Here is a 20,906-nt window from a genome sequence, read left to right as displayed (position 1 = left end):
CGTTGTGCTCTACGAAGTGAGGGTACATGCCAAATAATTATGGTGTTAATTCTAGCACAGGATCTAGGAGGGGAGCACGGAGCCCCATGAGTCAATGCACTATGAGGTTAAAACTTCCATGCCAAACTGTTTCCACCAGGGACGCGACGAGGCATCAGGAATAGAATGGTTTTGAGTGACCCGCCTCATATTATAATTATTCAGTGATATTGAAGTAGCAGCAGGGGAAGCTGAGAAAATTCACAACAAATCCCATCCGGTGCTTATGTTCACATGGGGCTTGGCATCACGAATTTCAATCGCCTCGCGCAGTTTTCGACGGGCTCGATCAGGCTCTCTTCCTATTACTTCAACTGCAGAGAATGCACTTTGCCCATAGTTAAGCTTACATCCAGGGTGAGTGGTGCGAAAATGTTGGCCCCATGGCTTGTCGAGTTCCTGGCGTCTTGCCTCACCATTATGTTCTTCCAGGCGAGTTTCCAGAAAGCGGCCAGTCTCACCAACATATTGTTCCGGACATTCTTTGCACTTCAGCTGATATACAACATTCTTCTGCATACATACATCCTGTCCCCCGGATATACACGAGATACATGGCCCCTTTGGGCGACCTCTCTTTTTCGGTTGTAGCGGATTTGCAGCCTTGACACATAGAGGAGGAACGAGGGCGGAGCGACACAATGTGCGCCTCAGGCTACCAGTGTGCTCATATACGACTCTAACCGGAATTTTATACTTTCTGATTGCTTTATTCACTGCTTGATGTACTTTATCTGACTTATATGGAAGCTTTAGAAATGCGCAGCATGGGTTGGCATGGCGACGACGCTTTGGCCTTATGGAGGCAGTGCGTGCCTCTTCAATGATTTTCTCTGGGTAATTGTTCAATCTTAATTGCTCATGAACCATCGCTTCACTTTCTGCACGCATTCTGGTATTCGATGAGAGCCTCTGAGCTCTTAACACCATAATTATTTGGCATGTACCCTCACTTCGTAGAGCACAACGGCGCGCTCTTCTTCTCCGTGATGTGCACAGTTGCACCTTCTCTCTCTCCCCCCCCCCCCCCCTCTCTGTATAGAGGTGACATAACTCGCATCATTTTATTTTTTGGCGCTACACTCTGTGCAACGCCATTCACAGAGCACAATGCGCGCTACCTTTTGCTGCTTCTCCTCCGTGATGTGCTAGTTGCGCCTTTTTCTCTCTCTCTGTCATACTAGGTGACATAATTCGCATCTTTTTTGGCGCTACACTCTGCGTATATACTGCTCTTGTGTGGCTTCCACGGTATTCATTGTTATTACCTGATGATGGCCAAGTGCCGAAACGTTGTAAAATAACGGAACTGGTTCGGATGTGATATGCAGCGCTATGGGAATGGGTGTGTCCACCCGAATTCTTTTCACAATATTAAATTTGCTTGTAATAAACTTAAAAATATTCACAATAAAGTCCCTCTCCATGCTTCCAGGATGGTGGAACGGTCGGAACTTGAAATAGAAACAAACTGTGAACGGGCCTAGCTGAGAAAGAAAAAGAACTTCTTGGTGATGGCTCGGAAAAATGCACATTTGGTATGAGAGTCGACACTGATAAGTCTGGTGGATTGAACAGTGTGATGTCGATAACCACCCATTATAGAACACAGATTGCGCCGAGCTAGGCCACTAGTGAATTTGCCACAAAAAAACCCATCGCTATGTGAATAAAAATAATAATATCAGCGGCATACTTGAAGTAGTGAGGGTAGGTAAGTGTAATTTGTCATGTGACCAGCATTGATGGTGGATATGCTAAAATACATATACATGTAGAGTAGTGATGGTACTAGCATTGAAACTGGAGAATGGGACGGTCAAGGGTGGACTGTGAGGAGACTAGCATTGAAACTGGAGAATGGGACGGTCAAGGGTGGACTGTGAGGAGACTAGCATTGAAACTGGAGAATGGGACGTCAAGGGTGGACTGTGAGGAGACTAGCATTGAAACTGGAGAATGGGACGGTCAAGGGTGGACTGTGAGGAGACTAGCATTGAAACTGGAGAATGGGACGGTCAAGGGTGGACTGTGAGGAGATTAGCATTGAAACTGGAGAATGGGACGGTCAAGGGTGGACTGTGAGGAGACTAGCAACAGCAGTGAGGGTGCACATACGCACATGCACTGCCGACTTAACTTCTTTACTGGCATTTCTTCGGTTTGTCTGGAATCAGAACGTTGGCTGGGGTGGTGCCAAGTAGCACGGAATGGCGCTCGTACGACTTTGATTTACGGAAGCGATTTTTCGTGCCATTTAGAAAATCAAAGATCCCCAGCATGCCAAAGTTCTGGTTGAACCTGCGTAGCAGCAGCCAACATAAACAAAAAACAATATCAGTTTTTTTTCGAGGTACACAAACTCACCGGCAGGCACATGGGGCTAGCATGGAGTCACCAGTGAGACAGTGCTGGTGGGACCTGCCATGCTCAACTGACCAGAGGTCTCGGCATCATCGAATGGCAGACTCACCAAACTGAGGGCATTGCAGTACATTGGATCAGAATCAGACAATACATATAGGAACATTCATGGTAAGAAGAGACAACAACCATGACACTGGTATGCAAGTGAACTGCTGCCGTGCTGGAAACAGGGAGCATTTCTTTTCTGTTGTTGGGGGCAGGGACTGGTGGAGTAATACAGTCGTCACTAAAGAAATCCAGCCAATGCCATGGATACCTGTACAGTGGCATGGTGCCTGTCACAATCGCATTCATGCATTTACAGTCATTAGAGAGTCTACCAGCATAGCACTGAACTAAAACAGTCCGCGGCTCTGCACTCTGCCTGCTGCAGTCGAGTCGAGCACAGCACAGACTGTGCACTGCAGAGCACAGTCCCGACGGCAGAGCATGTGCCATGCACTAGGCTTGTACACTAGCACTAGCAGTGGCAGTGCATGCTACCCATGCACAGTACAGCTACCGGTAGCAGTGGCAGTGCACGCTGCCCATGCACAGTACAGCTACTGGTAGCAGTGGCAGTGCATGCTGCCCATGCACAGTACAGCTACTGGTAGCAGTGGCAGTGCATGCTACCCATGCACAGTACAGCTACTGGTAGCAGTGGCAGTGCATGCTACCCATGCACAGTACAGCTACCGGTAGCAGTGGCAGTGCACGCTGCCCATGCACAGTACAGCTACTGGTAGCAGTGGCAGTGCATGCTACCCATGCACAGTACAGCTACTGGTAGCAGTGGCAGTGCATGCTGCCCATGCACAGTACAGCTACTGGTAGCAGTGGCAGTGCATGCTGCCCATGCACAGTACAGCTACTGGTAGCAGTGGCAGTGCATGCTACCCATGCACTGCCACTGCTACCAGTAGCTAGCATAGCATTGGCCGGATTGTTTGGCGATGACTGTATTCTTCTCCGTGCAAATTTCGAAAAGTTAGCAAGTGGCTTTATACATGCAGTCAGAACAGTGAGGGGGGGGGGGGGGGCTCAAGTCAGATTTTTGCGTTCACCACCTCCCATGTATGTGCAAGGTATTAGTAGAGCTACCAATCAATGCAGAATACACACACTACACTACTAACTTTGCATGATGGTAGTCGTGGTACTCGTTGGACGGCATGAACGGCAGGTGGAAGCCGCAGTGTGCGACGGACACGGAGGCTAGCGAGATGCAGGCCCACAGCAGCAGCAGCATACAGTGAGAGCCGAGCAGGACGGGACCAGCCATTACCGGCAATATGATGTTTGAGAGGCAATGCTCGACCGGGTGACAGTACAGACCAGAGATTCTGATGGGCGCGATCCACTCGTGGTGAAACTTGTGAACGTGTTTTTTCATCGCTGCCTAGCTCCTCAAGAGGCTTCAGCACCTGGACTATCCTTTCTGCTTTCACTCACTGTAATAATGGCTGGCAACCCTGGCCACGTCATTGGTCACAAAGCTCGCTAGCAGTGGTCACTCGCCCCATGTCCGAAATTTCGAGTCCTCTGTCTCATACTCTTGGACGATACATGTACCGAACCAACTGTATAGATCCGATAGAACAACAAGACACGTGCACTATTGCAGGCAACGATTTACATCTGTTGACCATCTAGCCACTTCCAGTTTGACGTTTGAATAGATGTTCAAATAATATCCAACACGCAGTTCAGTTCAGTTGGCTCAGTCCTCCAGTCTGCGGTCATCAACATCATGCCATTCATCGCGATCAACACGCGTTCTCTTGCAACTCGGTCTGGCTTTCTTCAATCTTGACCATTATCACTGCCATACTACAACAGTTTACTCGATTCATATCACTGCAATCATCAGCCAATAATCCAAGGAACCGAAAAAAATCCTATCAGCTATATGTCAGATGATCAACGCTTTCTTCGTGCACGCATGCGCCATGGCAACCATGACCGGAGTCGGAGGCTGGCGGAGAGTCGGAGACCTCACCCGGTAGAAGTCTACCCTCACTCAGTCAGGCCCAACGCCGGCCAAATGCGAAGGCTACTGCCACTTGCCAGTAGTACTGGCTGCACCGACCGCGTTGACGTTGTCATCTCCTTCCGACTATTTTTTAGTATTTTTTACTATTCTCTTAGTGCTGATACTGATACAGTGATAGCGAAGAGCCCAGGCGATCGAGCTGATGCTGAACATTTCAAGCGTGATTTTCGAAGAATTGTTTGCCTCCATGAAATTCGCTCTGTACCTGAGCCACAGCTGATGAACCGCTTGTACTTGAAAGTACGTGTTATTGCTTGAGAAAAGACAACTCTTTGATCCTAAGAAGTTATGCAGTAACTCGATTTCGATCGTGATCAGTCCGCAGTGCGAGTGAACTGTGGTCACGCGGACAGGCAGGAGTGTGAACAATGGCAGACAGGGTGCGCTATAACATAGCCTTCCTACTTTCCAATCTAGATGCATCCGTGATCTTGGAACTCTTGCTGGAGAATGATGTGCTGGACGTTGATGAATATGATACTGCCTCTAGCAAGGAAAACGTGAAGTCTGATCTGACAAAGTACGTGGTGAGGCTGATGCTGAAGAAAACAGAGGAACAGGTCGACACGTTCCTGAGGCTCATTCAGCACAGCCAGCCTCATGTAGCGGAACATGTCGCCAGTACCATGGCAAAGCGACGCGATGCAACTGCCAGTGGGAAAACTGACCATCCGACGAAGCCAATATCAATGTCGGCAGATGATGAGTCGACACTTGGCTCGTGCTCCGGTAAGTGTTCACATTGATTACAGTGGCGTAGGAAGATTGGGGGGGGGGGGGGGCGTTGAACATTCGTGTAACTACATGACATGTACAGTTCTGCTCAATGAAATCCAGTCACAGCATCACTCAAGTACACGCTGGGCGTTGCGCAGCCCTAGACCTGCAAACATTGGGCTGCAAAATGGTGCAAGGCACAAACTTGAGTGACACGACTGGATCTCATTGAGCAACACTGTACTTACTTGTTAGCAGTGAGAAGTGCTTACAGAGATCAATCAGTTCATGCATTCACATCAATCGTATTGAGAGCTGACCCTGGGAATGCAGTGGGTTCAGTTAGATGGACAGTCCTGAGGTTATAACCAGATCTACATGAGCATTGTGTAGATCTACAAGAAATGCAGGTGCCACCAGCGTGAAGCACTGTCATGGGTCACTAGATTATTGCTAAGGAGTTCAGTTCCAGCCTGGGTCAGGTGAAAACTGCAGTCACAACTCGCGTGTACATTTTCAATGGGGCCCGCGTGAGATCTCTTTGGCCTGACTTCGACCCCTCTTCTTTCTGGTCCCGTGGCCAGTACTCCCTTGTCGATGCTATTTTTAGGTAGCTGAGGTCATTGCCTTTCCATTGATGCCATACATGCCATACTTGTACAAAAAAGGTGGAGCTGCGGTTTGCACAGAGCATAGCGAAGTACTGATCTCGACCAGATGCATACTCGGCCCCGGGAGGTACACCCAATTTTTGTATTCAGCAGCCTCGAATTAGTCTAAAACAAGAGCATTCTAGAACATTTAGCCTCGCACTGTATCGCAGTAGAAGGGAAATTATCACAGAAGACAGCCCACAGCGATTTCCCGGTGGTGGACGTAAAAATCGAGTGAATCGCGCGCACACTATAGAAGCTGTGACGGTGAAAGCATGTGAGTTGTGCAAGCAGGCACACCCGACATGCATGCCGTGCAGCACATGCATGCACACGGCATGCATGTGCACATCCTGTATCGCCATACACTTCAGTTCGCACGCGCATCTATGCACCAAATAGTGCAGTGCTTGACGGAAACCACACCGTCCCCATTCATACTTGAAGTACTTTCTGTGACTGCTCAGGCGTTCATTTTCCAAACTTCAATCATAACTTTTACTTTGGTTTAGATAGAGAGAGAGTAAGTTATCGTGTCCGTTCCCGAAGGGAACTCACGACGGCCGCTAACACCCAGGAAACCCTAGCGGCATTGCCTTTGGATTACCTTGGAATTTATGTTTCGAACTTTCGCAGGTTGTTTCTGAAACCTTCCCGGTTCACAAAAAAAGTGTTTCATGCGAAACTCGCGAATTTGATTTTTCGAGTGAAGTTCCTACTTCAGTATTATTGTTTTGCATCGTAGCTGCTAATGAGGGTTGTTTTTCTCAAGTTCTGCAGTTTACTTCGAAATCCCAAATATTGCTTTAGTCGGAGTCAGTTTTTTCTCATTGCTACGCCGCAGCTATAGTGCAGTATTCCAGAGAATACCACTTTCCAGACAAAATGTTCAACTGAGACTTAGTACAGTAGTTGTTGGCGAGCGAAGATTGCAAGGTACTTTGACGGCAGTCATAAATTTGAACATTTCCATGGAAATACTGAGCCCGAGGCTACCAGCCATCATTCAATTACCTCCAAAAGATCTCACTAGTGTTGTGTGTTCTAGTGTTCTCGTCAGTCACTGAACTGATTTTATTGTAAAGAAGACACGAACTTATAGAGTGTGAAGAAGAGTATAGCGAGATAGAGAGCGGTGGAAGGAGAGCCACTGGACAGCTGGATAGTGCATCAATAAGCGCACGAGGGGAAGGCTAGACAGTATGTCTCCAGACATCAATAGGTATTGTACGAAAGGCCAGTCAATAGTACTAAAGAGTGAAGTCAACCACAACACAGACAATAGCTTCAGACAATCATGACAGGCATGATACGGATGATATGACAACAGTGGCTCTCCTTCCACCGCTCTCTATCTCGCTATACCGTAATGTCGCGTGCATTAGCCGGGGCTTATATGCCTATAAGCCGGTGATGGAGTCAGGCTTGTACACAAGACAGGCTTATACACGAGACAGGCTTATATGACAAGCACCACTCAATGACCAGGCTTGTATGCGCAAACTGCTGACTTTTGGACGTCAAAACCAACATTTTCCAATGCCATGGGAAAGGTAAGTTTGAAGCTTGAAGAGTGCTGCATGGCCGTCGAGCGCAGCTGGTGTTGATTTCCGCATCTTCCCACGTTTTCCGCGTGTGCAAGTGTACGGTACCATGCAAACATGAACATGTAAAAGGCGCGCTCACCAGTCTTGCGTAGTAGCCCGGCTTACGCACGCGACACGTGGCGCGTCTCGTGTACTGGCCCGGCTTATGCATGCGACAGGCTTGTACGCGAAAAGCTGTTGCAGATTTCATGCTTCTACACGAGACAGGCTTATGCACAAATCCGGCTTATGCACGCGACATTACGGTACTCTTCTTCACACTCTATAAGTTCGTGTCTTCTTTACAATAAAATCAGTTCAGTGACTGACGAGTTCGAGATCACAACAACTAGGTCAAGATGGTCATCAACACCATTGTGGAAAATCCGTTATCAGTGGAACATGGGAGTTGTTGGCCTTTATCAATGCTGGTTTGGGAGCTTGCACATCATTGTGAACCTGATGAAGACATTGCTGAAACGTTGTAATATTGTGAAATGAGTTGAACTGTTGCAGTGTTCATGGAAGAGAGCGTGTGGGTTCTACTACTTAACTGTTTATGAAACTGCAGGAAGCCTCCCCACTTTTACTTAGTGAAACATGGTGTTGTTATTATTGTAGAGTTCTACAACAATCACTAGAGAGGTTTTGCTGAGCGAACGTTCGCGTAAATTTTCACTTGACGTCACGAGAAGCAACTTCGCACGAACGTTCGCAGCTGCGAACGAGAAAATTGAAGGAAACGCGAATAAAATTTCGCAGTAAATTCCGCTGATCGAGGACCAGTGACTATTGGAGAACCACCCTCATGCAATGTTTGGTGCTTCATCTTTCACAATCAGGCGCGTGCTCGGCGATGGGCACGGGGGGCACGTGCACCCCCCAAAAATTTTCAATCTGGGTAATTGCAATTGTAATGTATGCAAATATGCTCTAAAATTCAAGAAAGGTTGCAAACAAACTGCAGAAAATTGCCGGGGGGGGGCTCCCCTCGGCTCCCGTGCACCCCCCTAGTTGGGGGGCCGAGCACGCCCCTAGTTGGGGGGCCGAGCACGCCCCTGACAATCCAATAGATATACTCTTGGCTTGGTCCTCCAGTGCTAGCTTTCCCATATGGCAGCCTGTGTTGCTTCATCTCCGGAATCATGTCCGATCTCCTGCCCTGGGCGTCCTTTCAGAGTCGGTTATATCAATGATGCCGTTTTTCTTGAATTTCAGGTGTTGATGCGCCGGATTACAGCACAGGCAAACCCGTTTGTCTGTGGGTGTCTGGTCATGGACAACGTAGTCAAAGAGTTCTCGTCGCAGGGTGCTGCCACTTGCAAAAATATATAATCGGATGAAGAAAACGTCTCAAACAAGCGCGAGTACACGCATACTTTCCTGGAGCGAAAATCATGCACAATACACTTCGCGCAAACGTTCGCAGAAATATTTGCAAGCCCAGATGTGAAAATCCATGCAAAGTTTCGCTCTGCACAACGTCTCTACTAGTAGGAGATTAGCCCGGGATTCTTGTTTGAAATCGGGGCGTTATTCTCAAACGTAAACTTATCTGGTGTGCAGGAATGGAAAGAAAGCAAAAACAGGACCAATGAACTCCAATTCTCGCTCCCCATATACTGGCATACACAGAAACACGGACAGCAATAGCGACAACACACAAAGTGAAGGGTAGTTGGTCGCAGCCAGATGTGAACCGGATAACGAGTGAGGTATGGAAGGAAGGACTGAGAACAGAGTGTCTCAGATAGAATAGGCGTGCCAGTGGATAGCAGAAATAGGCCATGATGCAGAACCACTTGGGACCGTCAGATTCATTTTCCTGGACCTAGCCAGCCGGGAAAAAAAACCTCGCGCCGACGGACGCATTTGTGAGGGAAAAAACCGGGTGTATATCCCCAATGGCGATTAGGCATCATGTAAGCATGGCAAGCACATCACGGCAAACAGTGATAAAAAACAATGATAATATGCACAGAAATGAAGGGTGGGAGGGCAGGGACACTGGTGAGACTCAAAACTGACTGAAGAAGTCAGGAAAAGAAGCGACAATAAAGAACACACCAGATGCCATGTTTGCAACTGAAAATATTTCGCGAGAAATCATATCTCGCCTATCTCGCTGCGCTCAGCCGGCGAGAAATACAACGTTACGCTATAATGTCCACTAACACCACCAGTTACTAAACAATCAGCTCCTGCCACTCCTTGTGTTATTTCTTTAACTTAGAACCTTCCAAGTTGGAAGGCTGTTGGAGTGCGCATCCAAGATGTGCTAGAGCTGTTAGCAAGTTGGTGGCAGAACTTCAGTACCGTCGGTCAGTGTCGTGCAGTGTTATCGCATGAGCTGATTGTTTAGTAACTGGTGGTGTTAGTGGACATTATAGCGTAACTTGTGGTTCATTGGTCCTTTTTTCTTTCTTGTAACGTAAACTTATCCCTCTGTCATTGCTGAGTACACAGAACACTACCAGTACTGAGAAATTTTGATTTTATGATCTTTCTATAGGTATTTTAGGGAAACATGTTGGTGATCTATCCCCCCCCCCCCCCCCCCCCTCCATCCGATACATAACATACACGACCAGTGACGCTGGCACGTGTCAACCATGTGGAACATTCGGGGCTGGGAAAATGGAAGTAAGTATTAGTTTGGAAGACCGCATGGCATGAAGAAGTGCAGAAGACGGCCAGCCACTGCTGTACCAGCAGGATGGTTCGTGTCCACACACAACAAAAACTCAATGCACGTGCGTTTGCAGCGCAAGGGAAAGCGAAAGGACCCGACATTCAGGTTGTTGTTCAGCCGGGACAAAACCCCGATGTCAACGCGGACGACTTGGCATTCTTCTAAAGCCCGGAGACAGATGTGTCACTGATGGCGAAGGAAACCAGAAAAGGAGCTCAGAAGTTCTGCAGGCTTTGGAAACGTGCTGGCAGGAGAACCCCGCTGCCAAGATGAAAAACATTAAATTTTGGTTGTGCCGCTATGGCACCTTCCATGGCGTTCTGGAGAGCGGCGGAGAGAAAAACTGCCGACAGCGGCACCGTGCAAATCGTCAAGTTCATAGTTCAAGCAAAGAAGTACGATCAAATATTTTCTCAGCATCTTTTAAAGTTTACGGAGCATGAGCTGTCAGTGTGTCAGCGCTGGAAAGGGAGTCAGCGAGGAAGCAGACTCAATGCAGGGAATGAGTTGTCATCGAATTCAGATGAAGAGAGAAGCTGGACCGCTTCGAAACAAACTGTGTGACATCTATAAACTACTATCTCTCGTATGCGCATTATTTTCCCCTCTGCGAAGTGTGTTGTAGCCATAGAATGCTTTTGACGGAACTGCAAAAACATGCAACAAAGTTTCGCTTAACAAAGGGAGTACATCATACATCCCTTTTGAAAGAGTTTCAAAACTTACACTAGGTTTATTCATACTTTCTGTTGCCTTTGTAGGTATCACCATGACAACAGTTGGCAAACAGAAAGCACAGCCATTGCAGCACACAGTGGGGGATGGTCAGGCAGACCAGCAACGGACGTCCAATAGATGTGAACCAATCTTCAAACAACCAACGTCAGTTGAAACAACCGCCAATGTGACTAGAACAGGTACGACATCCAATACATTGACTACAACACAGGATTCAACAAGATCAACAACTTCAGAGGGAACTGGCGAGGAAGATGAAGAGCTTTCCTCCAGTGGGTATGAACCATCGCGAAAAATGAGAAGATCAGCTTCACCAGCAACCAGTGCAGCTAGCATGGGAACAACATCCAATACAGCATTGACTGCAACACAGGAGTCAACAAGATCAGCAACTTCAAGCCAGTCATCTCTACCGGACGAAGACCGACACTTCACTGGCAGGGATGACATTGTTACAGAGATCAGTCACAACATTCTCACAACAAAGTCCAAGTCATCATCTACACGTGTGCAGAGTCTTGTGGCACCAGCTGGTTTTGGTAAGACGTCCGTAGCCATTGCTGTGGGACATGTATGTCGCAATGCTGGTTGTCGTGTGGAGTTCTTTGACTTACGCGGTGTAGCTGGTGTTGACGCTGTCCAGACAATGATTCAAAACCGACTCGAAACAAACCCAGCTTCATCTGAAACTACTGGCAAGACAACAAAATCAACTGATGACATGGATGATGATAGTAGCAAATACAACATGTTATGTATTCTAGACAACGCCGAGGATGCTATCCATGCTGGTGCTGATAAAGATTTCCAACTACAAGATGTTGTGGAGCAACTTCTGCGACGGCAACACAACGCCCATGTCCTACTGACAAGTCATGTTTACTTCGACCTACACGCTGCCCAGTTTAAACTACAACAACACCGTCTTGATGGTCTGACAAAGGTTTGTGCTGTTGGTCTTCTCCGTGGTCTATGTGTTGAAGGTAGTGTGAGCATTGAAGATGCACAGAGGTTAGTGGATCATTGTGGAAATGTTCCACTTGCTGTACGCATTACAGCTGGTCTTCTACAAGGTGGTCGGTTAACTCCAACCATGTTGTTATCGATATTCCAAGATCTTGGTCTCGATGTGTTTAATGATGATCGTCTGAAACCGAATCATCGGATCCTGAAGCTGCTAACAATAGCGTACAACACATTACAACATGATGACAAGGCATCATTCCATGCTCTCTCTCAACTGCGCTCCTCGTTCTCATCTGATTGCGCTCGTGTGATAGTAGGTTTGGCTGACACTAAGGCCAGTATGGTTCATCTTGTACGTTTTGATCCGCTGATCAAGATTTGTTTCCTGGATTACAATCCGTATCTGGACCGCTACTCACTTCAACCATTCATCGCCGAGTTTGGTCGTTACCAATGCCCTGAAGACAAGCGACGTGTGTACCAACGGCGAATGTGCAAGCATTTCCTTGGCTTTGTGAAAAGCGTTGATGATTGTAGAGGTTGTGGTGCAGACAAAGCAATGTATTGGAGTTACCGATTGCTTCTGGAAAATGTGAATATACAGAAGGCGTTGTCAGTTGTTGATGTTTTGTCTGGTGATGAATTGCTTCCTTTCTCTGGATTAGCAAAGTGGTCGGGTATCCTAGTTCTCTTGTGTGGGAAAGCAGCATTTGATGGAGGGTTTGGGGACAGGATACAAAGATTGGAGAAAGCACCGCTATCCGTTCAAGCTGAGGGCATTTGCAACTCGGTCCTGTACTTTATTCACAGTCCAAGCATTGCAGATTCTGATGTCATTTTTGAGAGTTTGGATTCCAGAACTCAAATGCTCCTTGAGAAATCTGAACAAGAACCGAGAGGAGTGGAGTCACAGCTGCAGCTACGTTTGATGCAACTTTCTCTGGAGTTATGCAGGGTATCCATGTCTCTGGTCATCGACAGCAGAGAAGGACGGGTTGAGCCCAGCCAGGAAACACTATCCCTTCTTCAGGTGGTGTACCAGCGTGTTACAACAACACTGGGAATTGGTCTTGCAACAGGTGTCACTGAATGTGCCCTGAAACTCATTCAACTGTATTACTCCACTCTGCTAAGCAAGGATATTCCCAATGTACAGGTGGTTGAAGACCTTGCTGAGAGAGTGATTCCATCAATCTACCTATCACAGGATGGTGCAGCCTACTCACGTACAGCAGTGCAATCCTTTCTGCAAAAGTGCGTTGTTGTGATCCTGGGCAAGGTTATGTCAAGTTCCTGTAGCAGTGAGTGGATTATTTCACCATCATTGATTACAACACTGGGTATACCACTGTGCAAGTGGAAACATGTACCAACTGCTATCAGGCGCTCGGTCAATGTCCATGACGACCACACTACTGTGTCTGCTTTTCAGTTACAACAGTACTTGTACACCATGGATAATGACACAGTGTCCACACTACTGGACTTGCACTTCAATGAATTGTACACCATCCGATACAGCTCCTTAGTAGTTAATGGACGGGCACACACAACTCCAACTGGTCTCACTCTACCAGCACAGCATCCCTTCAACATTGTGATGGACTATGTCAGGAGATGGTGTAATGGCTCAAATCCAGCAGATCACACAGCAGCGCTGATTAACAACTGTAGCCAGAACAAGATACCTGATGTGGAAGTGATGCAGTGTTGTATTCTGACGGCTAGAGCACTGCTCAATGTGGAGGTAAGCTGGTAGTGCAGTGTACACAGTTCAGGTTACCATAACTGTTTTTCATCCACACTCCACTCTGAATGGAACATTGTATTGCAAACCAGTGTACTCAGTAATTATCTACTGTATAGTGTGTGTCTCTCTAAGGTTGATTTCTTGAAGAACACAGAGGGGAATGTGATAATTTTGAACATTGTAAACTATGGAAGTGGAATGTGTTGCTTTCCCCTATATCAGTCTGATTTGTTATTATTGTGCATGATGTTCTCTGTTTCGAGTGTACAGGCCTTAGTTCAGTGACTTTCTTTTCTACACTTTTCTTTGTTGCGTGCTTTGCTCTAGAATACAATCTTTGCAGTTGGAGCAATATCCAAACTCTTCCCAGCGTTGAAGTCATTGGTTAATGATCTCAGTGCTTACCTGCCAAGCAATTGTGCAACTGGTCTCTCAGTGTCTGGAATTGTGTACTTACCACCACAAGCTGTAGACGATACTATACTACTATACTACTCATTCATTGCTGCCCTGCATCATCAATCCAAGAGAGGCCAAGTGAGCATTGATCACCACATTGCACTACTGGAATGGTGTCCACGTGTAGCAGCATGTTTTGTCTGCTATAACCTGGACAACATCACAGCATGTCCTCGTTGTGGCATGGCTTACCTGTGTGGTAAACATCGTCAAACTGATGAACACCTAAGTGAACACAACCAACACTGTGCTATGCTGGCAGCACTCAGACATCGCACACTGCAGTAAGTTAGAGTGATGGCATCATACAAGAGTGTGTGCACGTGTGCCGTGTGCCGTGTGCTGTACTCGTATGTCAGTAATTTACCAGTACAACAGAACCACCGCTGTGTGCTGTACTCGTATGTCAGTAATTTACCAGTGCAACAGAACCACTGCTGTGTGCTGTACTCGTATGTCAGTAATTTACCAGTACAACAGAACCACTGCTGTGTGCTGTACTCGTATGCCAGTAATTTAACAGTACAACAGAACCACCGCTGTGTGCTGTACTCGTATGTCAGTAATTTACCAGTACAACAGAACCACTGCTGTGTGCTGTACTCGTATGTCAGTAATTTAACAGTACAACAGAACCACTGCTGTGTGCTGTACTCGTATGTCAGTAATTTAACAGTACAACAGAACCACTGCTGTGTGCTGTACTCGTATGTCAGTAATTTAACAGTACAACAGAACCACCGCTGTGTGCTGTACTCGTATGTCAGTAATTTAACAGTACAACAGAACCACTGCTGTGTACTGTACTCGTATGTCAGTAATTTAACAGTACAACAGAACAACTGCTGTGTCTGTGACAGGAGTGGACTTACAGTGTGGTACTTGTACTAGGTCTTTGATTTTGGAAATGTTAAATAAATGGTATGTTCCAACAGTCTCTGTCTCTGTCTCTTTATCTCTCTGTGTTTGTCTCTGTCTCTGTCTCCCTCTTTCTAACTCTCTGTCCCTCTCTCTCTCTCTCTCTCTCTCCCTCTCTCTCTCCCCCCTCTCTCTCTCTCTCTCTCTCTCTCTCTCTCTCTCTCTCTCTCTCTCTCTCTCTCTCTCTCTCTTTCTCTGTCTCCGTCTCTCTCTCTGTCTCTCTCTCCCTCTGTTTCTCTCTCCCTGTCTCTCTCTCCCTCTGTCTCTCTATCTCTCTCTCTCTCTTTCTCAAACATAATTGCCAACGCTCCCATGAACACACACACACACACACACACACACACACACACACACACACACAACATACACACACACACACACACACATACACACATACACACACACACACACTCACAAGCAATTGACACATTTGGTTTGGGGTTGCCTGACTTCTTTTAGAAAAAAGGATGTTAAAAGAATATGCTCAATGCTTTCAGTAATCTCTATAATAGTATGTGATGAAAAAGAAAGTACTTGGCCCGCCCAGTTAAATTTGGCGCTTATCTTCACACTTGTCTCAGGAAAGAAATACGAATATTTGAAGCAAGCCACGATCACGAAGCACTATATACATGATTATTTACATGTCAGCAAGCAACTCAGTGGAAAATTCAAGCAAGTTACACATCCTCCTCGCCACTATCGTCGCTGGAGGAAGAGCTCAAAACGTACGATCCGGACAGCTGCTGCACAGGTCGTTTCATAGCTTGTTCAACTTCTCCTCGTCTAGAATTACGCTCAAAGGCAGTGCGTGCCTGTCACCTTGCCCATCAGAAGCTGAGTTAGACTTCCCGCATGTTGACTGTAAGTGTTATCCCCGTTCGTCGCAATAATGCGTCTTTGTTTTGAGACAAAAAGGCAACGCCATATCAGTGTCCTTTTTTCAAATCGCCTCTTGCGCTTGTCGTACTTGCTGATCGGCACCCGTACCCACGCGAGCCGCTGGTGCTTGTAGATCTACATGCAGCGCAGTGATAGCTTCCGCTTGATGTAGCACCTATGCGTACTGCACCTTCAACGGGGTGCACCAGGCTTTTCGGCTAGTTTCCTGAAAGTCCTTTGCACGAGTGTTTCTCTCAGGACTTGGTGTTTTCTTTGATTAGCTCCTTTGCCCTGTGCTCTGTGAGCTTCAAAGTGTGTCTGCCGGATTGGTCTCACTTACTGGAGATATCGACATGAGCTGCAGTTTCTTCGTCAGCGATTTGCTGGTGATAGCCCCTCGCTAGGCGCTGTACTGTGCAAGCACTGAAATTCATGCTCGCGAAGCGCTTTTTCAGCTTTTCTATACCTCCCCGGGGTAAACAATCCTTGCCATCAGACAGCTGGAAGTAGACAGAAACTGTATTCTCCATCGCTCTGAAATGCGAACATCCTGACCTATTTTACGGACTCGAGCGGAGGTTGCAGTGTTTTCTTGCGCTGACGGAAGTGTTCGTCGGCGGCAGCTCCGTCAAAAAGACTCAAACGAGCCGATCGCAACTTCTGTGATGGTTTGTGCTGCCATGTCGTCGGATGCAATGGTCGATGGTTATGTTCGGATGGTGAATCGGTGGTTTCATGCCGTGTGGCACAGGTAGAACACAAAAAAAACAAGTGAGAAGATAAGCGCCAATTTTAACTTGGCGGACCAAGTAAATTATCGTGTCCGTTACCAAAGGGAACTCACGGCGGGCGGTAACACCCAGGAAACCCTAGTGGCAGATGCAGCGCCTGGCATTGGGGGTGAGGGGATACGTCTCACAACTACTGGCACGAATGCCGAGGAACCCCATTAGCCGCGGCTATGATATGTCCTGAGTGACCGGTTCCAAAGAAGCAAGAGACAATAGCTGTGCCTAATCATCACAACTGATCCTCAGCAACTCACACTGCCCACCGGGGGCAGGCGCACAAATGGCCCACCGTGGGCCAATGACATGAGCGGCCACCGAGGCCAACAGCCAGCCCACTGAGGGCTAAATGATCCTGCCCACCGTGGGCCGCTAGCATACTGCCCGCCAATAGATGACTTGCACAAAGATCCGAGCCGCGAGTGAGACGGGGCAAGTGCACCCAGGCTACACTGCGGGCACCCTACACCGTCTGTAGTGTAGTGTACTTTTTTTGTCAGCGTGAATGAACGGTGCACGGCATGTACAGGTACATGTACATGATCAGGGCTCGTACCGTCGCTGTCTTCAGCAGCTCATGAGTCATGTGCACTTGTAGGGTTAGTGGAAGTACATGACTCACTGTGTATTATGTGAAGAGAAGCCAGGCGTCCAAACCAACCCAAAATACTCTTGCCTTATTCGTCGGTGAAATATTTATAAAAAAATTGTCTTACTAAACAACAGTGAGCATAGAAGCAACCTCGATGCACCCAATAATATGGCATCTGAGAACAGCAAGTGTTGCACGAGGATCCCAAGAACACGTCAAGTTCCATGCTACCCGCCGCCATCAAAAGAACGAAGGATAACTGTGCTAGCCTAGTTCATATTCAATGTAACGGTAACTGTACAGGATATAGGAGCCTGTTGGGAAGGCGTGGGTGAGCTGTAAAATCGTGTACGGTTCGCACAGCACAATATACATGCAGCAGTTATTGCGACGGTTAACGTCGATGTACGAGAGTCATAAAGCACAGTCGATGGGGGTTGACGTTTCTGGGCTTCCTTTCCGAAAGGAAAGTTTTATTTCTTCTAAAAAAAAGCAGAATCATGCTGATTATACCAGTCTGTTATGAAGACAAGAAAGCAGCCATGGACATTGTGCCATACTAAAGGAACGACAGGTAAAAGATGAAGCACTTCATCTGAAAACTCAAGGACTATCCATAAATACAGCAAATGATAATCCTAGCCTGGTAATGTCCAACTCCGTCATGTGAGCCATTCAGTGATTTATCATGTAAGCATAATGTTCGAAATGCTGAAATTTGAACAGATGCAGTTGTGTTCGTCGCCACACAATGCCATCGCCAGTTCACATTCGAAATGTAGCCATTTTTACGTTTGTGTCCCTGTACACGGCATGGAGGGCTGAACAGATTAAACTCTTTCATCGCTTCCTGATATGTACAGTAGTGCGGTTGCGTTCCCGTTCCTGACACTCACATCCGCCTCCGCTAACCAGCATCATGAGCACTCCAATGGTTCCCGCCGCTCCTTCCGTATCGTCCCAGCACGCCCCGTCAAAATGTGAATTACTGTAGGCAACGGAGCCAATGTATGATGAAGGCGAACACACTGTTTGATGATGCTCCAACAAATCCTTTCACCGGAATTTGTAAGAAGAGTAGTGGCTCAACTGTAGGTCCAACGCAGAAGGTACCTCACAGCGCAGTTCTGTTACGTCCACAATAATGAACATACTCAGCAGACTGTGATGTGTATCAGACACACTCTGGCATTATTTGTTCCGCATTCTCCCAGGAGGAGATAAAATGTAGTTCAATCATGTCTTCAGCACATGGGGTGCCGTTGCCTCGTTGCAACTAAACAGGTATGCAAGTTACTTTCCCATGAGACCCAGCCGGAGCCGCATCAATGTCATTACCAGCTAATCATGGAGAGGTATAATGTGACTTTCCACCACTCCCTGATTCAATCATAGTTTGCGAGCCTGCGCCTAACTGCTTTCTCACTAGAGCCAGGCATTGGATACATATGGCTTCAGTAAGGTTTACAATGCTATGTCTCTGGCCTAAGTCCAAGTCTAGACACAGCTGCTCAGAGTCAGGGCTGATGAAGTGTTCATATTGGAACAAGTGAGACTTCAACAGTAGCTAGTACACATCAGGCCTGAGGACTTCGCAGCGTTTCTCCAGCACACTTGTTCTCTCCTTCAACTCAGATACTACTTGAAGTACTACTAAAGGCCATCTGGCTCTCACACTCAGTTCTTCCACCCTTCATTTTCGTGGTTTGGGCTTGAAGCCTTCCACTCGTGACTCGGCAGGTTAATGGCCTCTCCGCAGTCTGTCCTCAGGAGAAGGTCGCTCTGGAGCTAGTGCAGCCGAATCAAAGGGAATCGAGTTCTTTGTCAGACGTCCACAAACTTTCGTTGTGCTTGACTTCGCTTCCAGTGCGGGAAAGTAGTCACACTTCAGGACCACGACGTGCTTGTTGCAGCCTACACCAATGATACTAAAATAATATTCCCTCATTTTTCTGCCTCCCGGCTTGGAAAGGAACGTATGGAATGGGAGCCTCAGTTCCATCTCTCGTCTGCTAGTGCATTCAGGTGCGCAGCAGCGCTTCGGCATGACGATACAAGCCGAATCAAAACAACTCTACTCTCTAGCCAAAAAAACTAGCTCAGCGTTCGTCAGGCAAAAAGCGAAACTTCGAAAGTCACGAACTCAAAAGGTGGGGAAGTCAGAGTCAGAAGGTCTACTTGCCCCGTCTCGAACCCAGACAATCTTTGTGCAAGTCATCTATTGGCCGACGCAGCCAGCAACCTGCTCGCCGAGGGTGCATGAATGGCTGCCGAAGCTAACAACTTCCCCATCAAGTGTTTTAAAAGCATACAGCCCAACCGAGGGCGCACGAATGGCTGCTGAGACCAGCAACCTGCCTACCGAAGGCTAACGCAAACAGCCCAACCGAGGGTGCACGAATGGCCGCCCAGGCCAGAGACCTGCCTACCGAAGGCTGAAGCCTACAGCCCAACCAAGGGCGCACGAAGAAGCACACAGCCCCTACGAGGTGCACGAACGGCCGTTGAGGTCAATCACCTGCCGACCTCCCCCCCCCCCCAGCCCAGGGTTAAAACAAACTTCTGGCAAGGGATAAAGCGTAGTGCCCAACGAGGGCTAGAGCATACTGTCCACCGTGGGCTAGAGCATACTGCCCAACGAGGGCTAGAGCATACTGCCCACCGTGGGTCACTGATGATCATATACCACCTACCGAGGGCTGAGTCGTACTGCCTATTGAGCCAGCAAACAGCCACCGAGGCTGATAACCTACCTGCCAAGGGATAAAGCATACTGCCCAGTGGGGGTGAACGAACGACCAACAAGGCCAAGAGGCCAATTGAGTCATACTTCCAGGATTCCTTTTGAATTTCTCTCTCCTCTCACGGGGAGACTGACATAACCATTTTCGGCATGTGTTAGTGCATGCGTTCGGTCAGGTGTGCGTGTGTTTGTTGTGGGACGTTAAGTCGGAAGAGCCACATTGCTTGTACTCATTGCCACCTACCATTCAGTTTGTTGTAAGAACTGAAATGTCCTATTAATAGTATTGCCTCTCTGAAAGGACTCGACATGTTTTGAGAGTTGTCAATGTGTGTGTGTTTGTGTGTGTGTGTGTGTGTGCGTGCGTGTGTGTGCGCGTGTGTGTGTGTGTGTGCATGTCTGCATGCATGCATGTGTACGTGTGTATGCACCCTCTCTGTTGTACATTCTCCAGGGCGAGGTGAGCTTCTGAGGATCTCTACTGGATAGTGTTTAGCAGTTGAGATTGGTGAACTTGACCAGCACTGGACAGGGATCATTTCAAGCAGCTACTGCAGTAAGAGATACTCCAACAGCACACTACCTGTCATTGATCACAACACTGTGACATCACTTGTATAGACATGATGTATACAGATTGTCTATGACACACACAGTGTTGTGTTACTATGTAGATATAATGATCAACTGAACTACATGTACTGTCTAGTCCAGTCTACTGTGGTATCAGTTTTACTGAATGTGTTCATGTCTACTCTCACCTACTGTTTTTACACTAGTCACTGTACAGAATAGTTACCGCTATGTCAATTAAACCTGGAAAACTCTACTCTACAAATGTTTATACTGCAATGTATATTGCCATAGCAGTGTCAGCCATACCCTGTACATACAAGTTCATGCTACTATCCTTGAGATACA

At 47.4% G+C, this 20,906-nt stretch overlaps 1 protein-coding gene across 1 annotated transcript; it reads left to right on the top strand.

Annotated features, from left to right (window-relative positions):
* Nucleotides 1-4,538: 4,538 nt before the first annotated feature.
* On the top strand, nt 4,539-20,653 carry LOC135806838 (uncharacterized). Its single transcript, XM_065321025.1, has 4 exons — nt 4,539-5,230; nt 10,911-13,600; nt 13,931-14,346; nt 20,440-20,653. Exons 1-4 carry the CDS (start codon nt 4,870-4,872, stop codon nt 20,447-20,449), a joined length of 3,477 nt encoding a protein of 1,158 aa, XP_065177097.1. The 5' UTR covers nt 4,539-4,869; the 3' UTR covers nt 20,450-20,653.
* The last annotated feature ends 253 nt before the right edge of the window (nt 20,654-20,906 follow it).

Source organism: Sycon ciliatum, chromosome 1 (assembly GCF_964019385.1).
Source record: "Sycon ciliatum chromosome 1, ocSycCili1.1, whole genome shotgun sequence".
Taxonomy (NCBI): domain Eukaryota; kingdom Metazoa; phylum Porifera; class Calcarea; order Leucosolenida; family Sycettidae; genus Sycon; species Sycon ciliatum.
Note: the sequence above shows the minus strand (reverse complement) of the source record. Positions and strands in the feature narration are given on the sequence as shown.